Source organism: Myxine glutinosa, chromosome 5 (genome assembly GCF_964187855.1).
Source record: "Myxine glutinosa chromosome 5, kmMyxGlut1.1, whole genome shotgun sequence".
Taxonomy (NCBI): Eukaryota; Metazoa; Chordata; class Myxini; order Myxiniformes; family Myxinidae; genus Myxine; species Myxine glutinosa.
In genome coordinates this window covers 63,636,389-63,657,730 of record NC_136265.1, presented here as the reverse complement: position 1 = coordinate 63,657,730, position 21,342 = coordinate 63,636,389, and the positions used below count along the sequence as shown (strand labels likewise).

The 21,342-nt window shown below is 45.3% G+C and overlaps 1 protein-coding gene and 1 long non-coding RNA gene across 2 annotated transcripts in view; both read left to right on the top strand.

Annotated features, from left to right (window-relative positions):
- Nucleotides 1–21,342, top strand: part of LOC144892287 (uncharacterized) — a 906,753-nt gene that overhangs the window by 572,945 nt on the left and 312,466 nt on the right. The window lies entirely within an intron of this gene.
- On the top strand, nucleotides 3,233–5,219 carry LOC144891952 (uncharacterized). Its single transcript, XM_078777065.1, is given in 2 exon segments — nucleotides 3,233–4,725; nucleotides 4,727–5,219. Coding segments are annotated over 2 exon segments (1,986 nt in total).

Below are 21,342 nucleotides of genomic sequence, written 5' to 3'. Positions count from 1 at the left end.
TAATGAAGGAAAAGCAGTTGTTATTGAACGTTTTAATCGCACTTTGAAAGAGAGGTTGTATAAAAAATTCACACATGTCGGTTCTCAACAATGGGTCACTATAATTCAGGATATTGTTGATAATTACAACAATGCAGTGCATTCATCTACTTGAGAAAAACCATCAGAAACAGTTACAACATTAGAATATGAAAAGAAGGTTATTTTAAAAAACCAAAGTTCAAAGATGATGATGTCGTAAGAATATACAGACGGAAAAGCCATTTTGAGAAGGGTTATACAAAGAGATAGACTAATTAACTTTTTTAAATCGTTGAGGTAGTGGATACAGTGCCTTGGTCTTATAAGTTAAATGATTTACGTGGAGAAGAAATCTTGGGGTCATTTTACTCACAATAATTACAAAAGACAAAACTCAGTGGTTAATGATCTTGAAAAAAAATTGATGTTATATTAAAATGGCAAGAAAACTACTTCAGGAGAATTAAAATGTTTGTATTCAAGGATACTTGCAAGAAAAGGGGGTAAAAATTTTCATTTTTAAAGGGGGTCAAGCCTGCTCCTGCGACTAGCTAACCGGGGAAGGCCATCCCTGGCTCTTACCCCCTCTATGCCCACCTTGGCATTGGGCAACCCAGGTCCCCTTCTGCGATCCTCGGGCCCCACTCACAACTACCCTAACCGGCTGCCAGAGCCTACCTGCGGCCTCACCTGGCCAACAAACTACAACTGGCGGGGTGCCCCAATAACCATTCGCACCAATTAAGCCACACGCCCAGCCATGTCACTGACTACTGCACCCCCCAAAACACTTCATTCCACTGCCCGCACCACAGGTGTCAATGTCCATGTAATTTACCTATGCCCTCTACCTGGCTTTACACTCACCCCCTCCCCCCACCCCCCCGGGCTTTCGTGAATGGGTTCCACTCCCCCCATTCGATCCTTCGCACCATGCATTCCACACCTTTTACTTTCACACACCATTTATTTTGCACACACCTCAACACAATTCCATTTATTTTCCAAACACAATTCCTCACTCACACAGCATCATCTACCTACCTAATTTCCCCTACAACTCGTGTTGCCCTCGTCGTCCCTTACACTATGCACTCCCTTTTCTTTAACGACCACCTAAACTCTCTACGTCCCCTCTATAGTTCAGGTGTCCCTACTTAAATCTCATGTCCCGAAGGTCTTCGAAATCCCCATCAATTATCCAAGCCGTCCCTCGGCTAGCTTCGGTGCCCCATGGAGGCAACCATTGCTGGCACCTCCATGTGCCTATCACTGCCATCCCCCTAAGCCCTAAGGTAATGCTCATGCCCCCCCCCCCCCCCCGTGGGAGTAATGGTGACACTACCGTTCCCCCACATGGGGTACACTACTCCCCCCAGTCCTCTAAACTATGAGCCTCTCCAAGTGGATGTTCGTTGTCACAGCTCGGCCTCGAAGGGCTGAGCGATCCATGCGGGTGGTTGGTCGTCTGTATAGGGTGTCCGTCCGGCATTTTTGATCCAAGGGGGGAGGGATTGATGGGCCCAAGTGCCGGGCTCCATCCCTGCACGGGGCCTCGCGGTCCCACGCACGATGACCCAGCCGGCCACGGTCAAAGCACCGCACCCTATGGGGTGCGTGGCTCCGAAAGCTCCTACCTCCACTTGAACCCGGCCAATCGCCCTTGCCGCCATACGGCGCCAACCATACAGTGCGGGGGGCCGGAGGCACGAATCGTGCACGCCAGTCCTCGTGAGACCGACGCGGCACCGATCCCCTCCCGTCCCTGCAGCACACAACTCACCGGGAGCTCGCGTACGCTACTCGTTCCGCTAAGCTCTACCCCCCCCCCCCCCTGGTCGGTGTCGATGCTTGAGCCGCGTCATGACTCGCGACCCATTCCACACTCGCACACCCAGGCACCCACGCGCATCCCACACACTCCGTTATCGCACACTCGGGTGCACACGCTTCCCACACACACTCCGGTGTGCACACTTTTTCCACACACTCGGTCTTCGCACACTCCGATGCACACTCGTCTCTCACACACTCTGTTGTACACTCTGGTGCACACTCCTCCCACACACACTCCGGTGTGCATTCCTTTTCCACACACTCAGTTCTCGCACACTCAGTGCTTTGCACCTGCACACCTAGGTGCACTCATGCCTTTAACACACTTCAGTACACACTCCTTCTCCACACACTCCAGTACGCACTCTCTCTCACACCGCACAATGGGCCCTTCGCAAATCGTACCACCCTCACTCGTACACCGCACAATGGGCCCTTCGCAAATCGTACCACCCTCACTCGTACACCGCACAAAGGGCCCATCGTGAACACCCGGGTCTCGCTTCTCTCCCAAGCGCGCCGAGCACCCGTTCCCGCCATTTTTACTCACCTCGGGGCCCTCCTTCTCCGCCAGCACCTGCAAACTTGTTATTTCATCAGCAAGCACGGCATCACGGTGCAAACACAGACTTTATTCAGGCTCCATCACCACCTCCCGTGATTTGCTCCCCGATTCTCCCGTCTCTTCGGCCCAAATTGTTACTTCTTTTTCTACCATGACGATCGTCGGCACCCCTAAAATTTTCTTTTCCAATGCGACGATCGTCGGCTCCTCTACACCCCACGTCGCGACTCCCATAGCCCCGGTCAACTTGGCTGTCCGCCGCTCTAGCTCGCTCCCCACGTGTTCTCCGCACCGTGTCACTTTGTCGCGTACCACCGCGACCTTCCCGCTCAACCTGCACCCAATGTCCTCCACTGCCTTTTTCATGTCCCTCTTTGACGCTGCCCTCATCTTCTGCATATCACACCTGGACTCCTCCCTCAATTTTTCCGCTTATTTTCCAGAAAATTTCTTTTTCCACAGGCGCTCACGAGCCAAAGATGTGCCACCGCCCGCGACCAAGCCCAGAACCCGAGAGCGATGACCTCTGCGACCGCCCGCCACACAGCCAGTACCAGAGAGAGTGAGGAGGGGGTGTGGTTGGGTGGGTGGGCACACCCTCCTTTGACCAGTTTCTCTCTTTGTCATTTAGGGCTAGTTTTCGATGAAAATGGAGTACTGCACATTGTGCTGTTTTAAAAATGATGCATGTTTCACAGCAATAATGATTTATTGATGGTTTTCTAAATTGTCTTTGCAGAGAATCAGTTGAAAATGGTTTCTTATTCCAAGTCAAGTTCCCAATTATGTCAAGCAACACCAAGACGTGAGATGCCATACAAGTGCACTGTGTGCAGCAAGGAATTTTCTTGGTTAGCATCCTTGAATTATCAGAGAGTAGAACACGCAGAAGAGAAGCCTTGTAAATTTCCTGTGTGCAGCAAGAATTTTGCTCGTTCATCATTTTTACAAACGCATCAATGGATACACACAGAAGAGACACACAACCTGTGTTCTGTACGCAACAAGGCATTTCCTTTTGCTTCACGTTTGAAAAAGCATCGATGGATGCACACGGGAGAGAAACCTTTCAAGTGCACTGTGTGCAACAATGAATTTTCTTGGTTAGCATCCTTGAATCATCAAAAACTAAAACACACAGGAGAGAATCCGTATAAATGTCCTGTGTGCGGCAAGGATTTTGCTCATTCATCATCTTTAAAAGTACATCAAAGAACACACACAGGAGAGAGGCCTTATAAATGTACTGTGTGTGGGAAGGATTTTCCTCAATTATCATCTTTACAAACACATCAAAGAACACACACAGGAGAGAGGCCTTATAAATGTACTGTGTGTGGGAAGGATTTTCCTCAATTATCATCTTTACAAACACATCAAAGAACACACACAGGAGAGAGGCCTTATAAATGTACTGTGTGTGGGAAGGATTTTGCTCATTCATCACATTTACAAAGTCATCAAAGAACTCACGCAGGAGAGAAGCCTTATAAATGTCCTGTGTGCGGGCAGTATTTTGCTCATTCATCATCTTTAAAAGTACATCAAAGAACACACACAGGAGAGAGGCCTTATAAATGTCCTGTGTGTGGGAAGGATTTTCCTCAATTAGCATCTTTACAAACACATCAAAGAAAACACACAGGAGAGAGGCCATATAAATGTCCTGTGTGTGGGAAGGATTTTCCTCAATTATCATCTTTGCAAACACATCAAAGAACACACACAAGAGAGAGGCCTTATAAATGTCCTGTGTGTGGGAAGGATTTTCCTCAATTATCATCTTTACAAAGACATCAAAGAACACACACAGGAGAGAGGCCTTATAAATGTCCTGTGTGTGGCAAGGATTTTGCTCGTTCATCACATTTACAAAGTCATCAAAGAACACACACAGGAGAGAGGCCTTATAAATGTCCTGTGTGTGGCAAGGATTTTGCTCATTCATCACATTTACAAAGTCATCAAAGAACTCACGCAGGAGAGAAGCCTTATAAATGTCCTGTGTGCGGGCAAGATTTTGCTCATTCATCATCTTTAAAAGTACATCAACGAACACACACAGGAGAGAGGCCTTATAAATGTCCTGTGTGTGGGAAGGATTTTCCTCAATTATCATCTTTACAAACACATCAAAGAACACACACAGGAGAGAGGCCTTATAAATGTACTGTGTGCGGGCAGGATTTTCCTCAATTATCATCTTTGCAAACACATCAAAGAACACACACAGGAGAGAGGCCTTATACATGTCCTGTGTGTGGCAAGGATTTTGCTCGTTCATCACATTTACAAAGTCATCAAAGAACACACAGGAGAGGGGCCTTATAAATGTACTGTGTGCGGGAAGGATTTTGCTCATTCATCACATTTACAAACACATCAAATGATACACACCGGGGAGAAGTCTTATCAATGCTCTGAATGCCTTAAGGCTTTTGTTGATCTCTTCAAGTTGAAGCGACATCAAATAATACACACCGGAGATAAACCTTTCAAGTGCTCTGAATGCTTCAATGCTTTTGTTGACTTCTCCAATTTGAAGTGGCATCAAATAATACACACCGGAGAGATGCGCTACACATGTTCTGTGTGTACCAAGGCATTGTTGTATCAATCCAAGTTGAAGCGGCATCAAAAATCCATGCACAAGAAAAAAGGAGAGAAGACCTACAGGTTAAGCCCGACAGATCTTCAAGAAGATAGCACGATTGATCCAATTCACCACCATCTCAAGTCACTCCACTCCACTCCACTCTCCCCTCATCCAATCCGTGATATGTTGTACCCCTGTTAACAACCCACTCCAAACCCTTCTTCCAAATTTTCTTCTGCATCCATCTTGTCGACCCCATGCATCCGCCACGACCCATCTTTCCTTCATACTCGTCTTATTTGCCCAACTCTCCCTCTATTTTATCCTTCACCTCTGCTGTCATTGTTTCCCTCCCATTCCTCCTCCCCCTGTTTCTCCTGCTCCTTTTGTTCTGTTGTTTCCTGATCTGTTCAGTGTTCTTGCTCTTGACTTTTATTCAAAAAAGTGTAGGTTCTGTAAGGTAGAAACAGAAAATACCGGTCACCTTCTTTCAGGATATGAAAAGACAACTGTCTGAATAACTGCATACACAAAAGGACAACAATGTGTGCAACATACACCATTGGGACATCTGAAAAAAATTTCAACATCTGGGTCTCAGAAAAAATCAAGGAAGCATGAACCAAAAGCGATTGGTTGAACATGAGGATGCAGTCCTCACGTATGACCAAATCATCCCATCAATTGTGAACACAGAAAACAAAGCATTGCGACAGGACATTGTACTTGTGCATGAAAAGGAAAAGATGGCATTGCTAAAGCCGCTGTCACACCTTAACGTTTTAGCCAGCGTATGCTGACGTATGAAAAATTTGGCGAATACGCTGGCACACGTCGAATATGTTCTGGGTAAGTTTTGTATACGTTAAGAGCACGCTGAAGCACGCTGGCATACGTCGTAGTACGCCGAGCTCGTCGACAAATTTTGTGCATGCGCAAAATTTGTCGACGTATGCCAGCGTATGACTCACACCTTCCGCATACGCTGGCCATAAGTTGTAGGCACGTTAGGCGATCGTTGACACACGTCGACACACGTTACTTGTAAGTTACTCATAAGTCGAAATACGTCGAGATAATGTCTAGCGTACCCGAAACTTATTTCTAACCTATGAGTAACGTGCTTTGAACCTATGTGTAACGTATCTCCAACGCATATTGATGTATGTAGACGTATTTGACGTCTTCCGGATGACCACAGAACTTACTGAACGTGTTTCTAACTTACAGCTACCGTATAATGGCGTATTGGCAGCGTTTAGGGGAATTGGTATAAATGGGGTTCACAGGAGGAACCCGTCAGTGTTCCAGACTCCATGGTGAGCAGATGTCCATGTCATCCGAGAGATGGAGGATCCGGCAAGGCTGAGACGAGAATACCTTCTAGCTGTCCTCCAACATCAACATGACCTCATCGATTTGACACTGTACAAGTTGCGTGCCAATAGAGCCAGGAGAAGAAGAGATGAACGGAGGAGAAGGAACTGGGTGAGACCATGGATCTGGAGGCGACGGCAGTTTGGCATGTATGACCAGCTCGGGTGTGGGTGATGATGGATCCTCCTTGCGTCCACGGCCACGGCCATGGCCAGGAGACTTCTTGGCAGCATTCTTCGAAGTTTTCTTCGGCATGACGGTGATGTTGACACTTCGATGTCTAGTGCGGTTATGATTTGAATCGTCGAGCGGCAGCCTTTTAATAGGCTACGCCACGTGATCGTCGGTGATACGCTGCCGCGCGCTATGCATGAGTTAGACTATCGTTGGGCATAAGTTGTGAACGCGGACAACACGCTAAGCATTCGTTGGTATAAGTTATCTATAAGTTATCGAAACGTTCTGTGTACGTTACTAATACATTATGCATACGTCCAACTCGTTAGGAATACGCTATTATACGCCCAAAACTGAAAAAAAACATCGATAGTTCAGCGAACGCCAGCGTTTTAGATAAATTTTGATACGTTGGCATACGCTGGCTAAATCGTCAAGGTGTGACAGGGGCTTAATCAAGGGGTCAGTAACCAGCGACTTTGATCGAAATCATGTGGAAATCAGGAAATTGACCAAGTAATCAGCATCTGTAAAATGAGGCCAAGAGAACCTGGAAGCTGTAGAATTCTGACAAAATGGGAATGATAAAGAACCTCTATAAGAACTTTAAAACAGTCCCCAGGAATCGTTGGACAGACTAAAACAATTGGAGGCTGTCTGTGGTACAATGACAATCCTGGAAATAATCCTTATAAGAAAACATTGAGAAGACTGACATGATATTTTACCGAAATGGACGTGGCTACTTTGAGTCCTGAGAGGACTTCGTTCCACCTTCTGAAAACTGCACATCGATATTCCAACAAACGAGAGAAGCCCTTCTTGTGTTCTGATTCTAATAAGTATTTTCCCATTTATCATGATATGAAATGCATTGAAGGATAGACAAAGCAAAGAAGCTTTTGCTGGTGTCCCTCATTTGTGGATGGTAAAATGCATGCACCCTGCCAAGCTAAATCCCTAAATAATCAAACTCATTGAGGAAGCAACGGAGCTCTGGAATACCACATTGATATTGCAGCACTGAGACGGAAAAATCGACACATGACAAAATGGGTGCTGACATAATGGGAATGATAACACCAGAAGTGAAGATACCACATGTGTTCTTCCAGGGTGACTGTCTCTCTCCCTCTTGTTTTGCCCGGCTCTGGACCTACTGAGCAAACTCATTGATGATCAAGGACAGGAATACACCCGAACATCAAACAGTATAATGTCCAATGGGTCAGGAAAAGTGACACATCTGATGTATATTAATGATTTAATGTTCTTCGAACCAAACGACGGAAAATTTGCAGAACCATTAAAACTGTTAAAATGGAATTCAGACGACTTGTAAAATGCTGCTAAATGTGCGGAGTGCACATTCATAAGAGGTTGACCAACAACATTGGATAAAATAAATATCGACCTCAGAACAACAATGCAGGAGCAAGAAAATAAAACATCATGCATGTACCTCAGAGAAGAAGAGTGTGACCAACTATTTCGCAAACCATTTGCGGAAAACAATTGACAGAGAATATCTGCAGAGAACGAGGCAAATTCGAAAAACACATCTCTTCCCAAGAAATAAAATGGAACTTGAAAACCAGCCCGCAGTGCCAGTTTTCCAACATATTGTTGTAGTTTTGTATTCTCTGGGATATTGAAGCACATACACATCAAGTAAAGCGAGTTATATCGTAGTATTCTGTTTCGCTATTCAGGATATATTGCATTCATGTGAGCAGACATGGCATTAAGAGTGTTTCGTTAGAAATCCCATTTGTACGTTTCCTCTTCCATACACTCTCTGCATTCATGTCGCATGTTACAATGTTACATTGTCACATGCACCATCTACATTCCCTCCGCCAAATAATCCTTGCTCACACAGCCTGCCATCGTGAAACCCCCAGCTTCAACACCACATACAGCTGCACCAAATCGGATTGGTGAACACCTGAGACCAATTGACCATCTCAAGGGAGACAGTGCACCAGAACAGTGAAGGCCAATCAACAGTTGTCATCAGGAGTTGGGGTACTGAAACACCAATCAGGTACGAGGGGGAAGGATCTGTCGGCAGGCAAGCTCCTCCTACTGACTGGGGGAGAGGGGTGGAGATCCGCAATGTGAGTAGGTGGGTGCAGATTCTCATAAAAAGCGAGAGCTGAGCTCACAAACAAACGACAGGACACGTTACGAGTCACCAGCCCTCCTTGAACCCCGTTCAAATTCTCCTTGTGCATATTCTCATCCGACCAGCCTTCATCCATGTTTTCTCTGTATTCCTCTTTCTTCCTTTGTTGTTCAGTCTGCTTTCCATGTCGTTTCATTTCTTTGTTCACTTTCTTTGATTCTCACGCTTTATTTATCTTACACTTCCAACACCTCTTGCCCCTTTGGACCTTTGCATTGAATCCAGCTTGTTAATCTGCGCCACCTGAACAGACAAATTCCCACTTCGCCTTTTGATACTGATGGTTAGTTAAGCGTCCGTGACGCAATGAATTGCTTCCTGCACTTTCCCGCTAAAAATCACATGTAGCTCATGCTGCATATGAACCATCAGCACATGAAGAAGGCAGTACATCGGGAACAGTGAGGAGTGACTGCGAGCGGAGCGTGATTGGTCTGGACACCAGACAATCATCAGAATTATTGGTGGCACATGGTCATCCGAGTTGGTGCAAGGTGTGAGGGGGCAGAACACACCAGCTTTCTCTCTCGATTGCTCTTATCCCAGATGAATGTGGTGCCAGCTACCTCACAGAGTTGTGAAGTCATTGCTAAAGTTCAGAGGGCAGGTCTGTCATGTTGTGGATAATGTGGATGTATACATACTCTGCATAATTGTGAATGTAACAGCCATTATTTCTCCCTTTTTAAAATTTGGCTGATTCTTGTGTACTAAAAGGCCTTTTCCAAAGAAACTGTGTCCTGATTTATTTTGTTTGCGGCATCGGATAACTGAGGGTCAATTGGGCTTTGTAAGCGCTCAAAGCGGTTACTTAACGAGTCGGTCCGCTCGGCCGACTAATTAAGATTGGTTATGTCATCATCAGCACAGTACCCGCTCATACTCGGGCTTTTTCATGAGTGGTAGCACGACTTTGGGTGTGTGGGATTGGCAATCATCGTTATTTAAAGATACGCCATCCTCTCAGAGTTATCCAGAGGCAACGTGCTTCTGTGGCCAAATCATGGAAATTCTGAGGAGGATGTGGCAGACGTCGAAGACGGCATTCCATTTCAGCCCAGACATGCTCAGCAGCCCTGCGCCATATCAGCCCCATGCAGCACCAGCACTGCATCGCACCATCCCTGTGCAACACCAACCCCACATGACCAGCTACACACAGCATCAGCTATGCAGAGCAGCGGCCCCACATAACAGCAATGTCATGCATCGTTCAACACCACACCAGCCTGTATGGGCCATTCCGGACCCTAAACCAGCTCAAGCACGTGCTCGTTCCCTGTTGTTGTGCAAGCCCTGTTATTTATTTTTGGTGCCATCGTAGGTTTGTTTTTTTTCACTTTACCTTTGTGCAAATGCCTCCCGACTCATTTGTCCTTTAAGCGCTTGACATGTCTCTATTTCTTTTCATAAACCCCATTTTAATTATTGCATGTTTTCTTGTCTTTTTACTCCCCCGCGTTGTCCAAAGTTTGGCATCAGAATGGAGCAATTCTTGGGATTTTGTAAAGGTTAATGAGCAGTTAATTGAATGCAGTGCGAATTTGGTTCAGGAGCGGCAAAAGCTCCTGGCCGACAGGTGGCATTAGTCAGACCCATTGCTGCGACAACTGGTCAGTCGTGATTCTCGGACCCTGGTTCGAGTCTCCACACATCTGTAAAATTTCATGGAGAATCTTTGCTTTCAGATTGAGCATGTACGAGAAAGTGGACAAAATGGTGGAGATTCACTTAATGACGGACGGTGAGAAACATATTGCTATGAGGCAAGCTGGGGCCAGGGTTAGGTGAAGATGCTGGGCTTGGAAACTCTCCCACTCCTGACGTAGGTCAGAGCGACTCCACTCTGGGTTCTGAGTGGATGCGTCAGGAGGTTGGCTTGCATCGAACCAGGAAAGTATGCTGGTGTGGGTACATCTATATATATATAATAAATAACCACCTTTAGAGGCCATTTTTCCCCGCAAAGCGAAATCACACACACATCAAACACACACACACCAATCACACACAAATCACACATTTCACAACGAGGGTACTCAGTTCCCAAACCACTGGAATGCGGCCTTCTTTCACCACCAGATTACAGATCTCTGTCATTCTCTTCACACCCCAACTTCCTGCTGCCTTCAACATATCTCCCACAGCTCCCGTCGGCCCTCCCGCTTTCTACTCTTCGCTTCCTCAACTTCCTTCTCAGTTATCTTCTCTGCCGGTCCTAAAACTGGGTTACTCTCTATGTTGCCATCCCATTCATTCTCTGTATTCAACAGCATTTCCATATATCTTTTCCATCTTCCTTTATCTCCATCTGGTTCCACAACGATTTGTTCCACTTCATCCTTCAAGCATCTCACCCCCATACATGTCATAATGAAAAAAAAATTGGGGGCAATAATTAAAAGAGGAATGGTGGGTTGGTTTGGAGGGGTCAATGAAGATAGGACACAAAAGGGTGAGAGATAAAAGGCAAGCAAAGTTGTTCTTGAAGCATGCGTAGATCAATTGAGGGTTTGCAGAAGTTAGGGCTGGCTTATTGTGGATTGAATCGGTACAAGCAGGGGTAGAGAGAGAGAGAACTCCAAGGACGTCAGGAAAAGATGGGGATTTAAATAGCGAGCTCATGTTGTGTGTTTAATAAAGTGGTGTAAAAGATGCTGCAGCAATGGTGGTAAACTCTCAAAAAAAAAAATCCCCCCCTACCACCTTTAAAATCTTAATTTTATTCGTCCCCTGCCCGGAGGGGACTTTAGGTTAACTTTCTGTCTGTCCATCCATCTGCCCACAACACCTGTGGTTTTTCAGACTTTTTCCCCATAACCTTAAACATATTCAACTGAAGCTTGGTATGTACATGGCTTTATTATGATAATTTGCAGAACAAATTTAGGTGTCGGGGTATTTCCCAAATTTTACACGGTTATTTCCTCTTTGGACTCAGAAAATATCACATATTTCAGTGGGTCAATTTCATGGGTCAGACACAATGGGTCATTTTTCCAGACTTTTCCCCCTACCCTTTAACATATTCAAATGAAACTTGGTACATGGTTTTATTATGATAAATTACAGAACAAGTTTAAGTTTCAAGGCATTTCATCAATTTTTTTCAATTTGTTATGGCTTTACTATAAAATATTGGGACTGGTAGGCACATGTATTGCAAAGCAATTCTCCCTCTTCTTTCAATTGCATTGCATACTTGAACACTATAGAACACAAATCGCCTTTTGGCACTTTCAAACCATTCCGTTTAGCAGTACTTGGACAAAACGTTATGGCATTTGACGTCATCACGACCAATCAAATTTGCTGCTCGCAGACCCCGCGCATGTCCTTGATTCCCAAGACTGCGTGGGATAAGGTGTTCTATGAACTCTGGTTGGGAAGGTTTAACTTTCTGCCTTCCATGGAATGCTTCGTACACAGATTTTACCTTTTGATGGATGAGCACAGACATATGGCCTGTTTTCCATGAAAATGGAGCACATTATGCTTTTTTGTTGTTGTTACATGTTTCACAGCAATAGTGATTTCTTGATGGTTTTCTGAATTGTCTTTGCACAGAATCAATTGAAAATGGTTTCTTATTCCAAGTCAAGTTCCCAGTTGTTTAAGAGTGAAGTTTCTTTCAATCAGAACATGACACAGACTTCTTATCGGGAAGTCAACAAATATAGCAGTGTATTGACTAAATTTGAAGGGATTGAGAAGTGCTCTGTTTGCAAGAAAACATTTATCTCATTCAAATCTTTAAAGAGATGGTCAAGCAATATGTAGATGTGTGATGCAATACAAGTGCACTGTATGCAGCAAGGAATTATATTGGTGATCATCTTTGAATTACCATAAAGTAAAACACACAGCAGAGAATATAGATTTGAAAAAACACAAATGTGAATTACAAATGGGAGAATGACAAAAGAGCAGGAAGATTCAAAAAAAGCGTTTGACAGACCATGCATCGACAAGGAAGGCTCAATGGAATGGCTAAGAATAGGTCAAATTAATTGGGATGGAGAACGAGTCGTCATAAATGTCCAAGACCAAGGACACGACACGAATGGGTTTTGTAAAATGGCAAGTTTGAGCCAATTGGACCATTTTCTTCTTTTTTTTTGTATACAAGATGGAGGCTCGTGAAAGAGCCAACATTAATCACACAAAAAGTCAAACCGACACATAAAACCCAAAGTAGGGGGAGCGGTAGACAAGATGGCTCGAGAGGGCGAAGGACACAAACACAACATTTGAGAGCAGGGACATCGAGAGAACTGTGGGAGGGAGAGGGCTTTGGGGGAGGTGGGAGAGGTGTAAAACATATGGACACTGCAAGGACTTCCAGGAAAGAAGTTGGAATTTCGAAATTGTATCTGGGGTATCTGGGGTGAATTAGCAGGGGTAGAAAAGATCAAGGTTTTGGTTGGGGGAAGATAAGAAATGGTGGTGAACAGCTGATTTAAAGACCTGGAGGGAGGAGTGGGATTGAAGGGAGTGGGGGAGTTTGTTCCAGAGACGGGGAAAAAAGGGGAACAAGGGAGTGAAGGTGAGCAGAGAGCCTAGATTTTGGCAGTTTAACCATAAGAGGATTGCTGGCAGATCTTGTGCGACCTGTAGAAATATTTGGGGGACAGAGCACAGAGAGAGCTGGAGGAGCAAGGCCGGAGAGGAGTCGGTAGAAGACAAAAAGACCACCAACCTGCCTGCGGTGAGTGAGTGAAAGGCCCTCAGAGTTAGCTTCATCGAAGGAGATTCCAATGATTCTGAAAGCTTTGGTTTCAACAGCGTGAAGTCGAGCTCGGTGTGAGGCAGGAGCACTGACCCAGAGCGGGGAACAGTATTCCATTGAGCTGCGGATGAAAGCCTTGTATGTGGTGAGGAGCTCAGGTGTGCCAAGGAAGGACTTCGCACGACAGAGGATGCCCAGTCGGCGACTGGCTTTGGATGCCAGCTTGGAAATGTGGTTTTCCCAAGAAAGATCATGGCAGATAGTGAGACCCAAAAGCTTGAGCAACAGAACTTCTTGGAGAGGATTGTTGAGAAAGTAGATGGGAGGGTTTTCCAGTCGGTCTTTTCGGAGAGACAAAGTAAGAGTGTGAGATTTGTCAGGATTGAAAGACATGTTCCACTTGTTTGACCAGTCTGTGATTTTGTCCAGGTCTGCAGAGAGTGAGGAGGTTGCAGACTGCTGATCTGAGGGATGAGGAATGGAGCGGAAGATTGTGGAGTCATCAGCAAAGAGATGGAGAGGATTTTCCAGAGAGTCGGAGAGATCATTGATACAACAACACAACAACAACATGCATTTTAAGGCCATTTTCCCTGCTAGAGCGGGGGTTAGCCTTGCGGTCCCCATGACAATCTTCTCCATTTTGCCCTATTTTCTGCATCTCTCCTTGTTAACCCCCTTGCCTGCATTTCCTCTTCCACCATCTTTAGCCAAGTCTTTCTCGGTCTTCCCCGTCCTCTACTTCCTTCTACATCAATTTCCATCACTCTTCTCAACCAGTCACTTTCATCCTTCCTCAACACATTACCAAACCATCTCAGCCTGTTCCTCTTCACAGCATCAATCACAGGCAATATTCCCATCATCTTTCGCAGTTCATCATTTGTCTTCCTCTCTCTCAACGATACTCCGCACATCCATCGAACCATTCGCATTTCCACCCTTTCCAGCCTTCGTTGCTGCTCTACGTTCATTACCCATGTCTCGCTCCCATAAATCATAACACTTCTCACACATGCAGCATACACCTTTCCCTTCAGCTTCAGCGACACTCTCCTCCTCATCAGCACGCCACTCAGTTCCCAAAACTTCTTCCATGCACATCTCACTCGAGCAACCGTTGCCGAGTCTGATCCACCTTCTCCATTCAGCATGTCTCCGAGGTAGCAAAATGTTTTCACACCTTCCAGCTTCACGCCGTCTCCAAGATCCAACTCAACATTTCCTCCATCTGCAGCTCCCTCTGTGCACACCTTACATTTGAATGTAGCTGCCACACTGGTTAATGACCCTCTCAGACCACTACATTTTTGATGAACCCACTCTTTGCACATTGTACATTGAATGGAGTTCACTCCGACACCCTTCCTGCACACAGCACACGGCCACTTCCCAGTTCTTTCCACCTCACCACATGCTTTACCACTTGCCATCACCTTCGTCTTTCCGATATTCACCTTCAGACCTTTTATCTCCATACATTCCTTCCACTTGTTCAACTTTTCCTTCAGTCAGTCCATCCATACTTTCCGCAATCAACACCAGATCATCTGCATACAACAACTCCCATGGTAAACCCTCCTTTACGTTCTGAGCCAGCACCTCCATCACATCTACAAATAGTAGTGGACTTAGTACCGACCCCTGATGCACTCCCACCTTCACCTCAAACTCACCACTGTTCCCGTCCTTCGTCCTTACAGCTGTGCGCGCTCTTTTGTACATTGCCATCACTATTCTGATCAACCATTCCTCCACTCCTAACTTCCTCAATGCCCATGTCAATACTTTGCGTGGAACCCTATCGAATGCTTTCTCCAGATCCAGCGTGGAGAGATCATTGATGAAGACCAGAAAAAGCACAGGGCCCAGAACACTACCTTGGGGAACTCCAGCCAGAACAGGAAGGAGTGATGAGAGAAATCCATTCAGGGCCACCCGTTGACGAGGACCAGAGAGGAAGTCCGCAAGTCAAGCGTGGAGATTTCCATGGATACCATAGGAGGAGAGTTTGGTAAGCAGAGCTGGGTGCCAGACCATATCGAAGGCACTTTACACATTTTTTGTGTAAAGCGGTAATGTTTTCTGATTTCCAAGATCCTGGCAGATGACCTTGAGCAAAAGAGAGGGTGAAAAGAACAGAGAGAGGGTGAGATAGAGCGGCAGAGCAGTATTTTAGCACCCGTGGGCTGATGCCGTCTGGTCCCATTGCAAAATCAGAGTCGAGGTCTGACAAAAACTTCTCCACCTTGTCAGGAGAGAGGGGCACAGAGTCCAGGAGCAGTTGGGTTCGAGTGGGAAAGGTGGAAACAGAGAGAGATGGGTTTGGGACACAATATTTTGAGGCAAACACAGAGTTGAAGCATTCGGCTTTGTCACGTGCGGCATCAACTGTGTAGCCATTTGAGGTGAGGGAGGGGATAGAAGGGGAACAAACACCAGAAACGGATTTGACCAGACGCCACCAGGATTTGGAGGAAGGGGACAGGTTTGAGAGTTCATTCTTGAGTGTGGAGAGATAGTGCTTCCTAGCACTCCTGAGGGTAGAGACACACTTGATCCGAGCTTGGTGGAAGGAACTGAGATTGCCTTTAGTTGGATTTGCCTTCCAAGAGGCAAAGGCAAGTTGTTTCAGTGCGACTGCCTCACCACAAGATTCAGTGTACCATGGACGGGAGGAAGGGTAAGACAAGTGAAGATGAGATGGGATAAATCTGTGCATGAGAGAGAGCAGTTTGCTTTGGAAGAATTCCCAGGAAGAATTGATGTCAGAGGCAGTAGAGATGGGAGATACAGGTTTTGGTTTTGTGGAGGTTTTACAGGAGATACAGGGAAATACAGGTTTTGTGGAGTTTGTGGAGACAGAAAGTCCAAGTCACCTCCTTTTGGGATGTAAAAAACTCATGTCAGAAACAATTGTACACAGAAAGACATGACAGCATCTATAGAGTAATCCTTTGGCACATCTGTAAACATTTCATCATTCCGGTCCCAGAACAATCATGGAAACACAAACCAAACTCGATCCTTGAAAATGAACACATGGTGCTCACGCATGACAAGATGATCCCATCAGGTGTGGACATTGCAAACAAAGCATTGCATCCGGACATTGTGCTCAAACACAAAAAGGAAAAAGCGGCACTGTTGATTGAGGTTTTGTTTCCAAATGACTTTGGACTGAATGCTTCAGAAACCAAGAAAATGCTCAAATACAGTACCAGGATCTGAAAAATGAGGTCAAGAGGTCTTGGAAATTGAAGAAAGCTGAAATCGTACCGGTGATAGTCAGAGCAACAGGTATAATCAGGAAAACCCTCATCGAGCACCGAAAAATCATTCCGGGGAATATAACTACAAACGAGCTACAAGTGGAGGCTGTCAGAGGATCAGTGAGGATACCAAAAAGAGCTCTTGTAATGAAGCTATGAGAATGAAGTTTCACAATCTGGTTCATGAATAATGATCTTTTACCGAAAAAGGAGGTGGAGATTTGGAGTTTTGGGAGAACTTCCTTCCACATCCGAAAACCCACAGACTCAAATGCAATACCCTCTCCTCAGGCAGGGTTAATAATTGGTCATCTATAGATGGTGAACTACCAGAAATGCCACAATGGAATGACGGGACATGTGCTTGGGATGGGATTCCCAGAGTACAAACGGAAAAAGAAAAGGGGCAACCGACAGAACTTACTGGTGTTGAGCAGGAAATAGAACAGGAAGAGAGGAGAGCAGAGGCAGATGGGATTTCAAGTTTTGGCTCCACACTTTTGACTCCACTATCTCTTTGCTGATGACTCCATTCTCTGCCTCATCTCTCAGATCGGCATTCTGCAGCCTCCTCACTCTCTGCAGACCTGGACAAAATCAGACTGGTCAAACAAGTGGAACATGTCTTTCAATCCTGACAAATCTCACACTCTTACTGTGTGTCTCCGAAAAGATCGACTGGACAACCCTCCCATCCACTTTCTCAAAAATCCTCTCCAAGAAGTTCTGTCACTCAAGCTTTTGGAATCTCCTGCGATGATGCTAACTCTGAGGGCCTTTCACTCACTCACCACAGGCAGGTTGGTGGTCTTTCTGTTTTCTACCGACTCCTCTCTGGCCTTGCTCCCCCAGCTCTATTTGGGCTCTGTCCCCCATATATTCCTACAGGTCGCACAAGATCTGCCAGCAACCCTCTTATGGTTAAACTGCCAAAATCTAGGCTATCTGCTCACCTTCACTCTTCAATTCCCCTTTTCTCCCACCTCTGGAACAAACTCCCCCACTCCCTTCAATCCCACTCCTCCCACCAGGTCTTTAAAACAGCTGTTCACCACCATCTCTTATCTTCCCCCATCCAAAACCTTGATCTTTTCTACTCCTGAAAGGATGTATATTGAAAACAATGGGCTAAAACCATTACCTGCCCATAATAAGTTCCATATACCACAGATAGCAGGGGAAATAAAAAATACTATGATGAGGCCAATAACAGCAGAAAGCAAACTTAACAGTTTGAAAACAACCAGAATTTTTGTTGCAAAGAACGAGAGAAACACAACACAAAATGTGGCAACCACCTTCTTCTCCCCCTAAAAAAGAAAAATTCTGGAAAGGGATATACAAAGACGAAAGAGAACACAACAAGGGAGCAGATTGGATCTCAAACCTGGAAGAGAAGAAACAAGATCTCGAGGAAATGCCCCCAGTAATACTTGATGCAGAAAAGGTAAGGCAACAATTTGCAAAAATGGCAAACATCAAAAGCTCTGGTCCAGATGGGATACCAAACTTTTGGTTAAAGCGACTGTATGCTCTCCACCGTCACTACGATGCAGCATTTAACAAAATCGTCAAAGGGGAACAGGCAATGGATCAATGGTTCATAGAAGGCAACACTCTTCTCATCCCAAAATCGAATGAAACTCATGTACCCCACAAATATAGACCAATAACGTGCTTCCTTGTATACAAAAACGAAATTATCACAAATATAGACCAATAACATGCCTACCAACAGCATACAAACTTTTAACTGGATTAAATAATTATCGATTAAATTTACAAACAGCTCATTCAACAAGGAGCTTTAGAGACAGAACATAAAGGATGTAAGAGAGCATGTGATGGAACGATAGACCATTTGTTATTAAACAAGACCATAGTCGAAACTCCAAGCTCTGACAAACCAACTTATCCACAGCCTGGATAGATTACATGAAAGCCTTTGATAGTGTCCCACATTCATGGATTATAAAAATGCATGCAAGTATACAAAGTTGACCCCCAAAGAGTCACACTGATAGAGAAAGCAATGACACTCTGGCATACAATGCTGATACAACCTCACTTGGAAGGAAAGATTGAAATCCCAGGGGTAAACATATGACGTGGTATCTTACAAGGTGATGGCCTTTTGCCCCACCTGTTTTGTCTGGACGTGGCCAAAGTAACTCATTAATGAACCAGTACATGGATACAATCTAACATGCAACAGAAAAATGACCAAAGAAGCAAGAAAGGTGACATGATCTGCACATGTATCTATCTATAATTCCAGCAATCTCTGTGTGTATGTTTGTATGTTTGTATGTTTGTATGTTTGTATGTATGTTTGTCTGTGACCGCTGTTTCTCGACAACCACGGGTCCGATATACTTGAAACTTGCCAGGTATATTGCTGGGGACCCGAGGATGTGCCTTTTCAAGGTTTTAAATTAATCGCAGAAGTAGTTACCGAGCTATGTCCAAAAAACGATTCAACCAATCAGAGAGCAGCGAGCTATCACGTGTGCCGAACGTGGCGAACAGACTCTGCCTCGGATGGCACATTTGAGAGCGTATTCATTTATTTCCCGTCGGCAAACTATGTTGCCGTTAAACTATGTTTTAAAACTAATTAAAACTAATTTGCGATTCATCGTAACTGCGATTTGCGACCTTCCGGACAGTGAGGACTGCACTTCCGGCAGCCAATCACAGAACGCGTTATTGCGTAGGCGTGGCCGATGTGAGAGCGAGCCGAGCCCAGCGCGTGCGCCATTACGGTTCGTAATTCGATTTCTTCCGGAGAAAATAATAATTTCTCGATTTCTTATGCGCATTATTTCTCCCAATTCAGTCAGAGCGAAGGGCGGAAGCGAAGAGCGTTGTTTTTTTTGTTTACGGGCGTACGGGCGGGGTAGAGCGTACGGCCCGTCGGCAAACTATGTTGGCGCTATGTTGGCGTTAAACTATGTTTTAAAACTAATTAAAACTAATTTGCGATTCTTTCGCTTTGCGATGCGATTTGCGATTGCGTTAAACTCGCTCGGGCATTAAACTATGTTTTAAAACTAATTAAAACTAATTTGCGATTCATTCGCTTTCCTGCGCATTTGTGCACGCGATGGCGATTTCTTTACCAAACTCCGCAAGCCGTTAGCTTTGGACCAAACCATTTCATGTAAATAGAGGGGGGGGGGGGGGATTGTCACCGTACTCGCAAGCCGTTCGCTTTGGACCAAACCATTTCATGTAAATAGAGGGGGGGGATTGTCACCGTACTCGCAAGCCGTTCGCTTTGGACCAAACCATTGCATGTAAATAGAGGGGGGGGATATACTTTTAGATATATATATAGTACGGGCATGCCCTAGTATTGTACAATGATAACAAATTGGCAGATCAACTCAACCTGGGAAAGCGCTACAAGACAAGGCGGAGGCGGCATTCTGATGAAGCTGAACTAAGAGCAAAGAACAGTGTGTGTAAGACTAGCGGAGTAAGTGAAATGCTCAACAGACTATGGAATGAGATTTGTTTACACGCAAGAAAACAAAATATGGGGGCAATACCCCTGGGTGCTTACCTGGTAGAATAAAGCAGTACATGACACTGACTGAAGATATCTGAAGCCGTATCATGGCATTTTAACCAATTTCAGTGATTGCTGGAAGACAGGGCAGCATGTACAATGAATCATGCGAACGTGATCATAAGACTTTAAATAAACAAACAAACAAAATACCTATTTTGGGGGGTAACCCCCCCCCCCCCCTACCACCCAGTGTACCTCCTCGGACCCCAATTTTTCCAATGCCTTGAACAAACATTGGTACATCACAGATGATGAAGGTTGTGGTGACATTTCATTGTAATTGTGTGTGTAGTTTCTGAGAAAAAGGCAAATATCTACTTTGGGGGGTTTAAACCTGGACCCACTTTGACCCCCATTGATCCCCTTAGACTTCGATTTTCTTAGTACCGTGAACAAACATTGGTACATCATGGGTGGTGAAGGTTGTGGTCAACTTTCATTGAAATAGTTTTTGTCGTTTCAGCGGAAAATGCAAATTCATATTTTGGGGGGGAGGGGGGGGGGGGGGGGTGAAGGGGGGTCAAACCTGCATCCACTTTGACCCCCGGTAGACCCCATTACACTCCGATTTTTAAAAAAAAAGGCAAATATCTATTTTGTGGGGTCATACTGGACCCACTTTGACCCCCCGTTGATCCCCTTAGACTTCGATTTTCTTAGAACCGTGAACAAACATTGGTGCATCACAGGTGGTGAAGGTTGTGGTGAAGTTTCATCATAAGTGTTTGTGTAGTTTCTGAGAAAAAAGGCAAATATCTATTTTGGGGGGTTTAAACCTGGACCCACTTTGATCCCCTGTTGATCCCCTTGGACTTCGATTTTCTTATTACCGTGAACAAACATTGGTACATCATGAGTGGTGAAGGTTGTGGTCAACTCTCTTCGCAGGGCTCCTCCCGCATCTCCCTTGACGACGCTTGCCCCTCCCCCAGGCGTTGAGCTCCACCCCCGAACAGGGAACGATTATAGCTCCGCCCCCTCTCTTTCTGCCTGGCAGAACGTCA